The 17,028-nt window shown below is 38.9% G+C and overlaps 1 protein-coding gene across 2 annotated transcripts in view; it reads right to left on the reverse strand.

Annotated features, from left to right (window-relative positions):
- APP (amyloid beta precursor protein) overlaps positions 1–17,028 on the reverse strand; it is a 275,180-nt gene that overhangs the window by 208,682 nt on the left and 49,470 nt on the right. For both annotated transcript variants that reach the window (XM_082654428.1, XM_082654427.1), the window contains exon 2: positions 8,555–8,722. In XM_082654428.1, coding sequence (XP_082510554.1) covers positions 8,555–8,722 — 168 coding nt within the window. The remainder of the gene's footprint in view (positions 1–8,554; positions 8,723–17,028) is intronic.

The following is a 17,028-nucleotide window of genomic DNA, read 5'->3' on the forward strand; positions in this document are numbered from 1 at the left end:
GCACATGCACATCCCTACAGTGCTGCTTGAGTGTCCTCATGACATGGTGGCTGGCTTCCACCATAGCAAAAGTATGTAAGGTAGAAGCCACGTGCTCTTTATGATCCAGCCTCAAATGTCGTACACGTCATTTCTGCAATATCCTCCTGCACACTGCGGGAGGAGACTAAGGACTACGTGTGGATGCGAATACGAGGAGGGAGGCAAGCACTGTTGGGAGCCATCTTGGAGGTTAGCCACCACATAATAATTTAGAATTCCTCACAATTCTGTGAGTTGACTGAGTGATCCTTCACATGGTGTCGTCAGCTAGAGTACTGCAAGGAAGCCTGCAAAGTCCATCCTGGCCTTGCATACGTGGCTGGTGCGGGCAGCTGCCTGGGAGCTCAGGTAGGGCTATTGAATGAGGGCCTCCATTCTCTTCTACTTGGGCATCTCCACATGGCTGCCTTCCCAGAGTGCAAAAGGAGACACTTCTAGGCTGAATTAAGGCTTAGACCCAGAACTAAACCAGCACCACTACCACTCTATTCTACTGGTTAAAACAAGTCTCATGTCCAACCAAGATTGAAGGGGAGGTTGTAACTGCTAGAAAACATAATTCAACAGTCAACAGTAGAACATATTAACACAGGGTCACATAAAGAACCATCTAGGGTTGCTTCCTGTTTTCAGGAAGTGTACTTAGTGATCATTTAGTACATTTAACTGAATATTTAAGGCCCTGCTATATGTTTATCACTCTACTATTGAGCATTATCATGGCACCTACATCTCAAATGGGTAAAAATAAACTGAGGGCAAATTTGGACTGAGGGCCAGCAACCCCTACCTCTTGCTTAAAAGTTTCTTTAGGATTCTATCAATGGAAAGAAACAGTCTCTGCAGGAGGAGACCACAAGGCCATTTCAGGAGAGGTTCTTTCAGTGTAGAGAGCAGGGCAGAACATCTGCCCTATTCAGTTCCAATCTCTGTGCCAACAACAGGCCGTCCACAAGCAGTTACTAAATGACAAACCACATGCTCTGAGTCAAAGCCGAGTGTTGCATAAAATGCTTTGTAAAGCATGATCTCTAGAAACAGTAATTCTCAGTGACACTTTAGGCCTAAAATCCTTTTGCCCAAAGGAGCGAAAGTAAGTCCTAGTCTTAGCTCAGGCTGCCATAACAAATTACCGTAGACCAGGTGGCTTAAATAACAGGAATTTATTTTCTCACAGTTCTGGAGGCTGGAAGTCTAAGATAAGGGTACCAGCATGGTTGGGTTCTGGTGAAGGTTCTCTTCCTGGCTTGCAGATTGCCACCTTCTCTCTAGGTTCTCACATTATCTTTTTGTGTGAACGGTCGGAGAAAGCAAACTGTGCAAGCTCTCTGGTGTCTTTTCTTATAAGGGCACTAATCCCATCACAAAGCCCCCATCGTCATGACCTCATCTAAACTTGATTACTTACCAAAGGCTCCATCTCCAAATACCATCCCATTGGACCTTAAAGCTTCACCATATGAATTTTGGGAAAGACACAAACATTAAGTCTACAGCAGTCCTCAATACACATTTGATGAAAAAAAAAAAATGAAAAAATAGTGCTGACTGTGCTAATAAAGAAATGTAAAGAAAAATTTTATATTTCAAATATGCAAGTATTTGAATGATGACTGGGCAAAAACATAATTATTATGATTGGGGAACAGGAGGGAATTTATGGGTACCAAGAATGCGTATGCTATGAGATAAAACGCTGATTACACAAACCTAAGTTTCAAACTATCTTCCCAATCAAACTTTATAAGGGCTTTATAAGAGCAAAGGTAAAAGACTCGATTTTTACTTTTTTCTCCCTAATCTTGCCCTTGACCAACAATAGGACCAAAGAAATCAGGAGGCAAAAATGCCAACATTAATAATAACAACAAAACAACCAACAGCAGGGAATACAAACTGAGAGGAACATGAAACTATGAAAGATATGGACTAGATAATTCACTATCAAAAAAATATATTTGACACATCATATTAAGCTAAGCACCAACAGATACGATGTGCAGCTATACAAGTGAGTTAAATTGGTTAGCAAAAGGTCAAAAAGAGGTCACGATCATGAGTTCAGTTGGTTTCATTCTGTCCTAGGACCACAGACTGCTCACAGCTGCCTCTCTGACTCAGCCAGCTGTCTCTAAAACATCTGTGTTTTGGTCACAAGAGGGACTGAGAACATAAAGAAAAAAATGATTCATCACTATTGAGAGAAAGTAATCAGTAAATGAATAGCACTGTAAATGGTGACAGTAATGGGTTTTGTACATTTAAAAAAAAGGGAATTTGCACAATGATGCCAGAATATAGTGGATAAGCATCTTCATGGTGCTGAACAAACATACTTGTCAACCTGGAATTCTATACATAACTAAACTATTGTTCTATAAGAACAACTTCTGGAAATAACTAAGTAAGATGACAGGCACCCAAAAAAATAGAGGAATCAAAATAAACATTATGGGAATAGAGATGCTTTGGTGAAAGGATTTGCTGTAAACACTGAATCCAGTTAAAGACAGAACCTACGACTGTGAGAATTATGACAATAGAACAGACCATAATATTAAACTTCAAAAATATAAAAATAATATAGCTTACAAAATCTGTGAGAAGGGGAGTTGGAAAAATTACAAACATGATTTTCTTTGGCTTTCTTAGCAGGGAGTCAATTAACTGTCTAAAATTAAAATATGGAGCTAAAAGAAAATAAAGGAAAATAAACATTATCCAATAACACACACAAAAATTCAATCCTACAAATGAAACTATTATTTCTAATTATAAAAGAAAAATTTTAGACTACCTACAAAGTGGAAAGTGGCAGAAAGACCCTAAAATGTCAATAAGCATTGTTCTAGATAGTTTAGGATGTACCATTCAATAGAAAAAGTTGAACACTGTTTAAATGTTCTGAGTGAACACCTCTCCAGCACCCACCCCCCAATACCTTCCCCAAAGCTGGTTAAAGTCATGATGTGAATTCCCTCAGCTACCTACTCTCCAACCTATAAAACTTTTAAAAGGCACTGTGTGTTTCTAAGCCCATTGTGTTGGGCTTTGGTCATTATTCTATTTTGCCCCCATGCCACTCTTCAACCTTTTTTCTGGCAAGAACTCCTCTCCCCACACCAGTTGGCTCTGGTTGGGATGCCAAACAAGCCATACACCCTCATGACCAAGATGGGCCAGTCCCAGTACATACTGAGTCCTTGTGGATATGGTGACTAGTCCAAAGATAGATGGGTGACTGAAAGCAGGACCAACGAGAACCCTATCTGGGAATTAGAATGCACACTGGCAGAATGGGGTTGGAAATCCAAACTGGAACAACAAACTCCCAGAGTTGCCATCTTCCCTGGCCTCCTAAAGGAAGCCATCTTTGCAGGAGAAAATGAGGTGAACATAAAGGAGAAAGGATAAGCAGAAAACAAGAGACCCCAACAGAGAAATCCCAGGCAGCACTGAGTCTCAGTTTCGATATCTGAGGACCCAGTTACTGGTTGCCTTTTTAAAAATTCTGTAAGCTATACCTACCCCAAGATCCTCTCCATCAATGGGAGAAAATATTCTCCATGTACGAGTAGATTTCAATCACCTGACGACATAAACTGCCTAATTAACCCACCCTATTTCCCCATCTTTTATTCTCTTTTCTAAGACTCAGCCAGTCACTAGTTTTCTTACGATGGATCTACCCTTCCTACAGTTTAGTGTAAGCTTCCCTCAGCTAAAGTTCCTTCTCTTTAAAAACAAAGCCCAACAAAAAACAAAGCCTTTCCCTTTTCCATGAATTGCCCACAGGCTCTTTGCCTCTTGGACTTTCCTCAGAGAGACCACAGATGGCATCAACACCCATACATGTTATTCTTCCTGGAACCTACTGTAATTTGGCTCTTCCCATGCTATTCCCTTGAAATTGCTATCTTAAAGATCAATAATGAACTTTTATTTGCCAAATTAGGAGACTGTTTTATTATTAAAAATGTCCATTATTCAGAAAGGGGCAAAAGAGATTATGTACTGGGTGTTCTAGCAGTGAAATGCAGGTGTTGTCTTCCTAAGCCTGGGGTGGTAGGGGAAAAGATGACCTGATTAAACAGGGTATGTTCTTCTGATTGACTCTCTATAGGCTACTTTACAACCCTGTAGGAGTAGATACTGTAGATACCTGATAGCAATGCAAATGTTTTCTGTCTCATGCAATGCAGATCAGATAATTCCTGTTCACAGCCATGTGAATGAAGTTTGTTGAAAAAGGATTTAAATCTCTTCAAGTCAAACTGGTTAACATCTTACAGGTTACCTCATCAATTAATGAATTGAGTAAAAGTTTTGATACGCATTCATTTTGCAAGGCAGTCATGAGTTGCCTTGTCAAAAATTATACTTCAGTCACTTCTGGTCTGCATCACACTTGCACTCTCATCATTTTCCTCATTTAGATATTAACCTGGCTCGACTTCCAGCACATAATACCACCTAGTTCTGATCCTAGGTTTCTTTGTTCCCCTTAAATGTTGCAAATCAGCCAAGTTTCTTTCCCAGGATTCTTTCCCAGAGGCATCATGACGGTAAAATGAGAGCAAACACTTGGCAAGGTAGCTCAGTACCTTGTTAATGCTCAATAAAATTTAGTTGGTACTAGCATTATCAACATTATCGCCATGTGCCAACATCATCATCATCAGTTTTTAAGTTGCTAAAATTATTTTATAAGCCTTTCTCAGCCCTGCGATCTCCCTCTAAGAACATGTCCTGTATCTTACTCATCATTGCATCCTTAGCACCCAGAGATATAAGTCTGAAGGAGGAAGAGAGAACCACTGGACTCTAGAAAAGTATTCATATAATCATCTTGCACTAAAATATTTCTAATGAAAGACGTATTTAAAAGGCCCCAAATAAGCCTCTCTAACTCCCAAGCACCAGTAAAATTCTGGGGGAAGGCCTGGAGGGACTCTTCACTTCCGCTTCCCTCTCCCACTTGCTAGATCATGGGATCTAAGACCCTTACAGCCTAGAGTCACTGGTGGAATGGGGCGGGGCAGGACGGCAACAGTGTTCAGTGGAAATATAATATAATGGAAACATAATGCCAGTGTAATGTTAAATTCCACAGTAGCTACACTGAAAAGTAAAAAGACACAGTTGAAATTCATTTTAATAACATACATATTCACAATTTAGTAACATATAGATGATGTTTACAACAGTATATACAAAGTATTATCATTCCAATATGCAATCAATATGAAATTACTGATGTGATTATTTTATACTCTTTCTGCAGGTAAATCTTTGAAATATGGTATTTGTTGATATCTTATACTTATAGCACACATTATAGCCACACTGCAGGCACTCGACAGCCATGCGCCGCTAGTGGCTACTGCCCTGGACAGCTCTGGAGTAGAGGCTCCAGTTGGGTCCCAGGGAACTGAGAAACTAGATATGAGGTCAGAGTGACAAAGCAAGAGGGTGGCTTTTGTTTTTGTTTATTTTTTTCAGGGTCAGAGTGCTCATATTGACCAGCCTTCTGACTCAGCCCTTCATGATGATTCACAATAAAATGGTGATTGATAAGTTTATTTATTTTTAATTTAAAATTAATTCTTATTGGAATATAGTTGATTTAAAATGGTGTGTTAGTTTCTGCTGTACAGCATAGCGAATCAGTTATACATATACATATATCCACTCTTTAGAGTGGATATATGTACATGTATCTTTGGATACATATACATCAAATATGTGATTCTATAGAATCAATCTTTAGATTCTATTCCCATATAGGTCATTACAGAGTACTGAGTAGAGTTCCCTGTGCTATACAGTACGTTCTTATTAGAGGGTGACTTTTGGAAATGCTAATGTACAGTCATTCTCTTTCTTTTAAAATAATAGACACCTTCCATGACACATCCTGGTGTTACAGAATAGAGATCACATTCATTAAAAGGGTCCACAAGCCCTGATGGTCTGGCCCTTTCTTAACTTCTCTAGCCTAATGTTTGTCTAATCCATCTTAAGACTCTGACCTGTTGTGTATCATTGTACAAGACCTCAGTGGGTGGTAAACTGAGATAGGCAGATATAACCAGAATTTCAAGACAAAGGAGAAACAACCAAAGGGCTCACTTTCCTCCCCCTACCTCCACCCCATGGTCACCAACAATCTGGCAAAGGCTGGGACTATGAAGAACCACTCTGTGGCTTATCCCTGGGACAAACAACAGACTAAAACAGGAAGCGAAGTTACCCAGGCATTAGTGGGATCTCTAAGTGGAGTGGGAATAGGGTTGTTCTCAGGGTCATGAAGAGTAATTTTTATAGAGTCATCATACAAATGTAGAAACATCTGATTATTCATGACTGACACTGAAGAAAAACTTAGATGCCAACTACGATATATACATCAAAATAGCCATTCAACAGAAAATTATGTGGTCAACGTCATTAAGGAAATTTGAGTTGTAGCCTTTAAAAAAATTTATTTAACATTCAGAATGCATAATCTGCATGTGTATCTAGATAAGTAAAATGGTATCAAAAACCTAAAAGCATGCATGCACAGAGTTCCAATTTACCAACTCATAACTCATCTACAAAACTGTACTAGAGGAACTCTTCAATAGAATGTAACTATTATTTCCAAAAATGTATATTTTAGAAATGTCATATCCAGGCAAAAGTGAATTTATTATCAGTCCCTATATAATAAATGTTTTTTAAAATAATATAGAGGATGCCAATATTAGTGATTTCTACTTAAACATGAAGAATTATCTTTTCACATCATAGTTCATACTCCTTCAAGACAAAAGTTACTTGATATGCAATATATTGTGATAATGCAAATGCTTCTTTGCTTCTCAAAACACCCGAGTTAGAATTTAGATTGTCTTTTCTTATAGTGCTACCAATAAAAAAAAATACATGTGGGCATATATGTATATGTTAAAATATATATATATATATATATATATATATATACACACACACACACACACACAGATATATATTTCATTAAACACTCATTTTGGATCCAACAGGGCTAAAGAAAATTTTCTTGTACATAAAAGATTACAACAAAGGAAATGTTGCCAGGTTATCCATTGTTTATGTAGGGTAAGAAATTTTGCTTTGCCAAGAGGTGTAAGACTAATTCCTTTAAACGTTCTTAAAACACAAAAAGCCACATATTGTAGGAATATATAACTGTCTAGAAATGTGGGACAAAATGCCTTGGACTCCAGTTATTTTAAACTGAATTAATTAAAAAAAAAAACCTATACAGGGCTTCCCTGGTGGCGCAGTGGTTGAGAGTCCGCCTGCCGATGCAGGGGACACGGGTTCGTGCCCCGGTCCGGGAAGATCCCACATGCCGCGGAGCGGCTGGGCCCGTGAGCCATGGCCGCTGAGCCTGCGCGTCCGGAGCCTGTGCTCTGCAACAGGAGGGGCCGCAACAGTGAGAGGCCCGTGTACCGCAAAAAAAAAAAAAAAAAAAAAAAACCCTATACAATAATAGCAAGAAAACTAGGAGAAATTACACAAAGGCTGAAGATCCCTACAAATGGCAAGGGGGTGATTTCCAGGATCTAAAAGTTATATTAAAAAAGCAAAATACAGAACAGTGCTTATTGTAAGCTACCTTTTGTATAAGCAGAAGAAGGAAAAATACAAATTCTCTCTTTTTCAAGAAGGATAAATCAAGAACGATGAAAATATTTTTTAACAGAGGATGGATGGCAAGTGAGATTTCGGAGTGCAACTTCTTATTTCAATATTTTAACAATGTAAATGTTTTAGGTTTTCAAGTCGTAAAAATAAGGTGAGAAAAACTAAAATTAAATATAAACAAATAAATGAACTAAAATATATCAAATTGGTAACAGAGAAAATTAATTCTAGTCACTTTAATTTTATTTTTTTAACATTTTATTGGAGTATAGTTGATTTACAACGTTCTGTTACTTTCTGCTGTACGGCAAGGTGAATCAGTTATACATATACATATATCCACTCTTTTTTAGATTATTTTCCCATACAGGTCATTACGGAGTACTGAGTAGAGTTTCCTGTGCTATACAGTAGGTCCTTATTAGTTACCCTATACAGTAGTGTGTATATGCCAACCCCAATCTCCCAATTCCTAGTCACTGTTAAACACAATACTTTGCATTAGCCACAGTGGGATATACTCTAAAGATAAAAGGAAGAGCCAAGGTATCTTAAACTTTACTCAGTTGGGTTTTTTCTCTTTTTTTTTTTTAAATTAAAGTATATCTGACATACAAGATTATATTTCAGTTGGTTTATTGATGGTTATTATATGACATAATTTTTAAAATATTTATGCATACTGTAGGGTAAAGCAAGTAAATATATTAATGGTATGGTGAATCATTAGGAACCAAGACATTCACTGCAAGAGATAAAATACAAACATAAAAGAAATTAAATTAAAAAAACATGCATGTGACCCAACATGAACCGCTGGCCACCAGCGGAGACTTACTTCTTGGCAGTACTGTAGGATGCCCTCCTTGGTGCCAATGCAGGTTTTGGTCCCCGATGGATCTGACTCCCACTTGCCATTCTGCACGTTCATGTGCATGTTCAGTTTGCCACAGAACATGGCGACTTGCGGTTCTGCAAGCAGGCCAGCATTGCCATCAGTGGGCACCTGAAAAAATAAGTTTTGGTTAGTTACAAAAATCCATAGCTCTGGGGTGGAGGCTGGGGGGAAGGGCTGTAAAGAGAAATGTGGCCTGGAGCAATGCCAAAAATAGTTCTATTCCTCCTAATTCTCAATTATGAATTCCTTTGGGTTAAGCATTATGTATGCTACGGACATCTCCAACCACATATAATACAGTGTTGGTTTTTTAACATTGAAATGAAGAAATTAGCAGTATTGAAAAGCATTTATTCATTGAAAAGCTTATACATTTCCCCCATGGCAGATTTCATTGACAAGTTTATCCATTTTGCTTACTGCAAGGTCCTGACAATAAAATCAGATGTTTTTCTGCGATAAATAGAATCACTCTGGAGGAAACCATATTCTCATAATAACCTCCAAGTGACTCACACAAAGAACAATGCCAAGTCCCTGCATGGTGACCAGCTCTGTGAGTAAGGCTGTATGTCACCTCCCAGAGCTGAGGGCATGGTATCAGTGGCGTTTTACTAATTAGCAAGTGACAACTTCATAACTTTTCGGACTGAAAAATTACTGTAGAATTTACCAAGCACAAACATGAATGAATATGTTGGCCATTCCATCGGTTTTCTCCAGAACATTCTCTGGTTATCACTCTGTCAGCTCTGAAGAGTACAGTAAGGTTGCTGGTGTCTCATCTCCTCAGCTACGCTGCAAAGAGGTGACAAGTCTCACCCAGGGCCCAGCAGAGCACCTACTGTGTAGCAAGCTCTCAACAGGTCTTAGCTATGACCACTGCAGGACACACACCATTTTGCCAAAATAACTTTGAAATGGGTGCCGTTTTGTATTTCCAAACCCTTCTGCCCACCAGTATTACATTCATATAAATATAGACATATTTTTTTGGCCACACGGCACAGCTTGCGAGATCTTAGTTCCCCGACCAGGGACTGAACCCGGGCCCTAGGCAGTGAAAGAGCTGAGTCTTAACCACTGGACCACCAGGGAATTCCCCATATAAATATTTTTAAAAGGGAAAATGGAAGTTCTGAAATATCCATACTACCTCACTTAATAGCTCAAAAAGAAAAAAAAAAATCAGCAAAAGATGAAAAATAAATCCACAGGAGTGCAAGTGTTATGCGAAACCAAGGTATCAAAAGACACGGTGGCAAAGTAATCCCTCCCTTGTTAAATCCAGCTTCGGAGGAAATGTGTGAGATCCATGCTAAGAAGAGTTAACTTCCAACAGAAGCCATTCATGCAGCAGAGAACTGGGTGATTCTATAATAACTTGTATCATTTCTAAAAATTGTTCACAGGAGGGAAAAAAAACAACACTAAAATTACACCAAGAGATTTCAGTTAAAGAAATAGCTTCCTGACACTTCCCCCCACAGAAATGTAAAAATAGATCAAACATCTGTCCGTTCTAGTCATCATCATATATATTTTGTCCATAAATCCGTAAGAGGATTTTTGTCCTTTAAAAAAGATAATCTTGTACTGAACCTAGCTGAGACCTATCATAGACCTGAGTGCAAAAGCTCCTGGCACAATCTCTAAAACCATGTTTCAGGTAACATTTTCTGCATTTCTAGTTCTACTTTATATGGCATGTTTAGTAAAATTCTACCTCTCTGCTGCCAGATGTAACAAACAGCAGCTGAGGCCACAGTATCGGATCGTCAGCAGAATAGCTAGGACCCCTCAACTCCCCAATTTGCGGCCTTGCCCACCACCTGCAATTTCCAAGCCAGAAACTGAGAGGCTCATTCTCCAAGAGATGCAAAGAAGCAGCCTAAGCAGAATGTTCCATAAACGGAAGTTTCACAGTTTTCCTGAGGGAATAAGAGAAAATTCAATGCTTTGATCCTCAAAATCAGAATATAAATGTTGTCCATTTTACTGAAGTAGGTAGTAAGATAATAACATTGAGAAAAAATCAAATAATGATCAGATACCTATAGATAAGGCCCTATCTTAGATGCAATGAAGGACATAAAATACATTTATAATATATAGATAAATATATAAAATTTATTAATGTACTTGTTTATAAAATATGGGCTTTGCCCATGTTTTAAATTCCATTATCAAGGAATTTAAAATCTAATAATGAAATCACCATTGCATTCCCCATTGTACTTTATTCTGCTCAAATTCATTCCTGTCCCAAAGATTTCCAGTCTTAGAATCTTGGGGCCTTACCCCTAACTGAACAGAGGGACTAATGACCCTTTACCACTGTTGGTATTTATTTTGCTGAATAAATTCTACCTCCACCATCTTAACATTTCTCTGTACCTCTGACTCTCCACAGTGTGTTCCATAGTTACTATCTCCTTGTATGTGCAAAGGCCCTTCATTCCATATCCTCCCCTCAAGGAACAATGAAGTACCAATTTCTCTCCCCCATGGTAGCCAGCTTCCAAGATGACCCCTAATGGTCCCTACTCCCTGGATTCATGCTCTCGTCACGGCCATCCCATAATGTATCAAGGTTTGTCTGTAGCAACAAATAAAATAGGGCAAAAATATGTGTTTTCCAAGGCATGGTCATTAAGGGCACTAGGGTTTCTTCCTTGCTCTCTGGGATCACTTGCTGTGGAGGAGGTCAGTTGCCATGTTGTACAGACACTCAAGCAGTCCTGTGGGGAGAGGCCCATGTGATGCGGAACCAAGGTCTCCTGTCAACAGCAATGTAAGTGAGCTGGGAAACATCCTACAGCCTCATCAGCCTTCATCTGATGGCAGCCCTGGCTGACATGACTGAAACCTCAAGAGAGACACTCCCAAATTCCCAACCCACAGAAACTGAGATAGTAAATGTTTGTTGTTTTAAACCATTGGGTTTGAGGTAACCTATTACACAGCAGTAGATACCCAATAAGTTCCTCCTTTTCTCCAGCTCCATAATACATCCACAAATAGGCTCTGATCTCCTCTACTGAAAGAAAGCAAATAGACAAAAATTACCTCATTCCATTCTGTTATCCCCTAGAGGAGGGTGTCAGCACATTTTCTATGTAAAAGGCCAGAGAGTAAATATTTTAGGTTTTGTGAACCCTGCAGTCTCTTGTAACTAATCAACTCTGTTGCTGCTATGCAAAAGCAGTCTCAGACAATATGTGAAATGAGTGTGGCTACTTTACAATAAAATTTTCTTTACAAAACAGGCGGTAGGCCAGATCTGGCCAGTGGGCCATAGTTTGCCTGCCTCTGCTCTAGAGGAACCGTCATCTTCCCATCACTTCCAACAAATTCTAGCAGGTGGTGATTTAAACACTCACTGATACCACCTTCTTACCTGCTTCTCAGGACCCTGGCAGTTTGGTTTACATTCCTACCATCCGAACAATTTTCTCAAAGGTTACATACAACCTCCTGAGAAAGGAAAGCCTTTTTCTTCAATACCTGTCACTTTTCATTTTCTTTGCCATACATGAATTCTTCCTTGGAAGTCTTTTCTCTTGGTTTCTGTCGCAATCAACTACCCTGGCTCTCTTTATTTTCCTGATTATCCCATTACTAACTCAAATTCCTTCAATTCCACAGCATAAGACATTCCTAAAGATTAGGCCATTGCTTCTCTTTCACCTACTTTAAGAAGTCTTGGTGTTTGCACGCTTTCACCTCCTAGCTGCTGAGAGGCAACTCCAATATAACAACAGCAACAATAATAAATGACAGCAGCTAACATTTCTTCATTCAGTAAGTTTGAGTATGTAACACATGCTAGGCACTGATGTATTGGGTTGGCCCAATAGTTTTGGGGACAAAGCAGTAAGTCAGGCAAGTCCTTATCCTGACAATAAGATAACCGATCAGTTTGCTTGGATCTGAGGGGTTTCCAGGATGTGAGACTTTTAGTGCTAAAACTGGTAGACTCCCCAGCAAGCTGAGACAACTGGTCACCCTACCTGACAAACACATCAACTGTTTCTCGATTGTTTCCTAGCTTGACTTCTTAACATCTTTCTATTTCTTCCATTCTTCACTTTGTTATCCTTCTGTCTTCTTGACTTTACAGTTATTTTGATGCCATCTGTTTGCATGTTTGTATGTTCCAACTACCAAATGGTGGTAATCTTTCTCCCATTCCCTTCAAATGAATTGATTATGGCCCTATCAAATTACTGGAAAACATCTTTAATTGCCTTATGATCTCTTCCTTTTGACAATGGGAGCTAAGACAAGAAAACAGATGCTTCAGTTCCTTTTGGATTTTCTACCAGATGAGATCTAATATTAACTTAAAAAAATAAGTATGATCATTAACATGACCCGTTTTCTTAGAATGGAGCTGTGTAATAGTTCAAACTTTGATTCCTCAATACTTAGGGTAACTTATTATGCTAGAAATTATAAAACTGGCTGTACGTATATATCTGTTACATTTGACATTACAAGAGGCCCTTCACAAATAAATACTTCAATCACAAAGACATGTTTCTTGGGCAAAAATTCTTTCCCGAGCCAACACCAGATCAGAGTAAGGCGCTGGGAGATAACAGATTGAACCAGAAGCTTTTCTATTCTTAATGAAGCCCACCTGCAAAGAATTTCAGGTTTTAAGAAACATATCCCTGGCTCAGTTAATTAAAACAAGACAAACAACCCAGGATCCTTACTGGAATCAAATAACCCATTTAAGAAACAAAGCCTAGCTGCTGGGAGCAGCCCACTCCCTGGCATTCATCCAGAAGGAAACCATCACCAGCCAAGGTGGTCACATGGAAGATAATACTTAGCCTTCCAAGGGCCCAACAGGTTTACTCAAATCCCTTTTTTCTGAATGAAGCCTCAAAAAGTAGCCTAATACATCATACACAAGGTCGTATTCAGGACGTGTTAAAATGGATGCTCTTAAAACTTAAATCTTTCAGTCCTAGAGTAAGTTATTTATAGCCAGTGAAAATGCATACCCTGTCAAAGTTATCCTAAAGATAATGATTCCTAACTTTACAAAAAACATTTCTCTTAATAAAAAGAAATACAAAAGCTTTAGTGGATGGGAAATATAACCACTTAAATAACTATTACATTTTAATGTTGTTTTCATCTTAACATTATCTAAGGTAACTTAAGGTTACTTGGCAGAACTCCAAGACAACACCTAAACGATTGGCACCCTGCTATAAATGGCCATTCATGGTCCCTGCATTTCTGAGAGACTGAAGATGAAGATAATTCTTGTAACCTGAATGACTTTGCACTGACATCATAAGACCAGAGATGCTTTCCCATGGGAAAACAGTGCTCAGTGACAACGGGCAGAATAACTGGCTGAAACAATGGCACATGCACACACTGCCTCAAAAACAACAGGCTATTTACAGCATGCTCTGAACTACAGAGACTCAAACACTACACCTAAAAATGCTGTCAATCTTTTAAAAACAACCATTTGCGGCCAGAAGAATATTTAAGGCTCATACTACATAGACAAGCTACTCAAGTGAAAATGGACTTTCCAAAAGCAAGTTAGCTAGAAAACGGCTTTCCAAAAGCTTAAGGGGAAATTAAAATAAACAAATATACATATATACCTAATCTGGGCCAATCTGCAGAGGTGACCCCGAACCTACACCTAGAATCAATGCAATTTACAAGCGCAAAAGCAGCTTCTCAAACAAGTTCTCCTGCTGTCTTTCAAACTGGGTGTTCCCTTTCCCCAAAAAGTTTCTCTTTATTATCATCAAGGAGATCAAAATTCCTTATAGAGCTGGCTTGGCAACATTCCTCCCCACACAGTCCCAACTAAAAGGAAAAGGGAACAAGGAACTCTCTGTTTCACTGGCTGAAAAGTCTTGCTTGGCAAGGAGAAGGCACGGATCCATAGCTCAGTGCATCCGTGGATTTATGTAACTTTAAGGTTTGTGGCTAATGAAAACCATCTTGTTTCTGCATTTAAACGAACTTCTCCCTGGTCTGAATAGCTGGCCTCATATAGTTACTTATTTGGTACTATTTAATCAGTTCACAGTTTCCTCAGGGTCAGATTCTCGTATAGTGAGTATCTTTTAAAAAGCACACAGCAATGCTATTTCTATTCCAGCTCTGGTTTCCTCACAAAAATAATTTCCCCTTAGCCTGGGCATAATATAATTATACCCCACGAAAATGCTTTGAAAACATTCCAATATTCCATTTTCAATGTAATTATTCTGTAGAATCACAATCAAGAAGATTTGAGTGTGAACCCCTTTCAAGGCCAAATAAAGTACCTCACTTAATCCTTAACATAAACAAATTTTCATTCTCAAAAGGAAAAGACTATCTGTAGGGCTTTCCTTTAAATGCCAAAAAACAAAACAAAACAAAACTTAAGCAGAACCAGAACACCTGAAATTGCCCATTTTATCTCTAACAGAGGAGAACTGAAATTAAAATCAGAATCACAGAACTGAAAGGATCTGTAAAATCATCCATCCCAACTCTAAGCAGAAGGAAAAGGCTCTGAAGGATTTGTCCAAGGCCACAGAATTATGAAGAGGCAGAGCTGGGTGTTGGACCTACACCATCAAGGTTTTGTTGATGCGACCAGGCTGACTCTCAAATTAAAATGGAAAATTGTAATTTTCCAAGGTTTTGCCCCTGTGCGTGTGTGCACGTATTTGTGGTGAGAAAGAATGCAGGAGTTAATCAAAGCATACAGAAAACTGAAATGTGATTACCGAAACTGTACACAGCTTCAATTTCCCTGTGTGGAGAGGCGGCCATGTTCCTCACATCCATTAGGTGCTGCACAATTATTTCAGAGCTCGAGTTTCAGGCTAAAAATGATGTGCCACAAAAGTGCGTGACAAAAGATGGGAATTTCCTGGTGGCGCAGTGGTTAAGAATCCACCTGTCAATGCAGGGGTCACACGTTCGAGCCCTGGTCCGGGAAGATCCCACATGCCGTGGAGCAACTAGGCCGATGCGCTACAACTACTGAGCCTGTGCTATAGAGCCCATGAGCCACAACTACTGAGCCCGCATGCCACAACTACTAAAGCCCGCGTGCCTAGAGCCTGTGCTCCGCAACAAAGAGAAGCCACCGCAATGAGAAGCCCGTGCACTGCAACAAAGATCCAACACAGCCAAAAGTAAGTAAATAAATTGAAAAAAAAAAAAGTGAGTGAAGAGAGTAAACATTCCTTTCAGAGAATTAACCCACATATTTCACTCCTTGAAATTTGACATTCTTTTGGGGACACTGTTGACCTGGCTTCAAATGACAAGTTAGAGCTCCTTGATGGATCCATGGCCTCTGTTAATATTGATAAAGCTAATTCTTATACTGGGACCCCCAAAATGAAGGCCATCCCAGTGGTGTGGTCCACATCACAAATCTAAACCTATACCAGCCTGTACGTAAGGTAAACACCTGTCAAGAAATCCTAACAAACCAATCACAATCCTCCAACTCAGCTTAAGCTAGCTTGATTTACCCTAAAAATAGGACCTGCTAGGCTTATAAGGAAATTCCCTTCCCGACCTTCTAGACAATCATGCCGTTTCAGTGTTGACCCTTCTAAAGCTCTATAAATGCGCTCTTGTCCCAAATCCCATTAGAACAGTGATCTACTGCTTATGAGGTGCTGTATTCCCCCAATCCATGGATTGTCTTCCTTTGAATAAAGGACAACAAACTCATTATTAAATTGTTTTAGTTTTGCCATTTGACAGTATGAAGCTATTTTTCTGCTTAAAGGATAGATATTCTAAAGTTGACCCCAAATTTCTTCCAATTCATAACAAAGGTCTGTAAATAAATTCTTGCTGCTGGTGCACAGTAGAAAATCAGTTCTCCCGATAGAAACCTTTGTTATTCAACAATCGTGGAATTAATTACCAATTCCGAAAGCATGAATTTAGGTAGGCCCGAGAAAAAGTGATACCCACTGCCTAGAACAGATATAATACTGGAATTAAAAAAAAAACAGAGCCTCATGTATGACAAACTCTTTGCCTATCGTTTTTGATCCAATTAATGCCCATTTAGTCCTAAACAGTAAATGTTCTATATTCTAACTGCATGCATATACACATATACATCATATATACACTAGACCACGTATAATTGTGTTTATTGTGCTCTGACATTGGTAACAAATTCTTTTCAACATCATTTTGATGTTTATCTCTTTAATTCTGTCTTGTACTTTTACTGGCATGTTTCACATACAAAAACATACAGTATCATGATCTTTATACTATTTTGACTCTCTCAATATTGTTATATCTCATCAGGCTTGATCATGTGAACATGGAGATCGGAAAAGAGTTAAGGGCAAAGACTGAAGCATCTACTTAGGCCTTTCCCTTCATTATCT

This window comes from Grampus griseus, assembly GCF_964374135.1.
Source record: "Grampus griseus genome assembly, chromosome: 5".
In the NCBI taxonomy this organism is placed as follows: domain Eukaryota; kingdom Metazoa; phylum Chordata; class Mammalia; order Artiodactyla; family Delphinidae; genus Grampus; species Grampus griseus.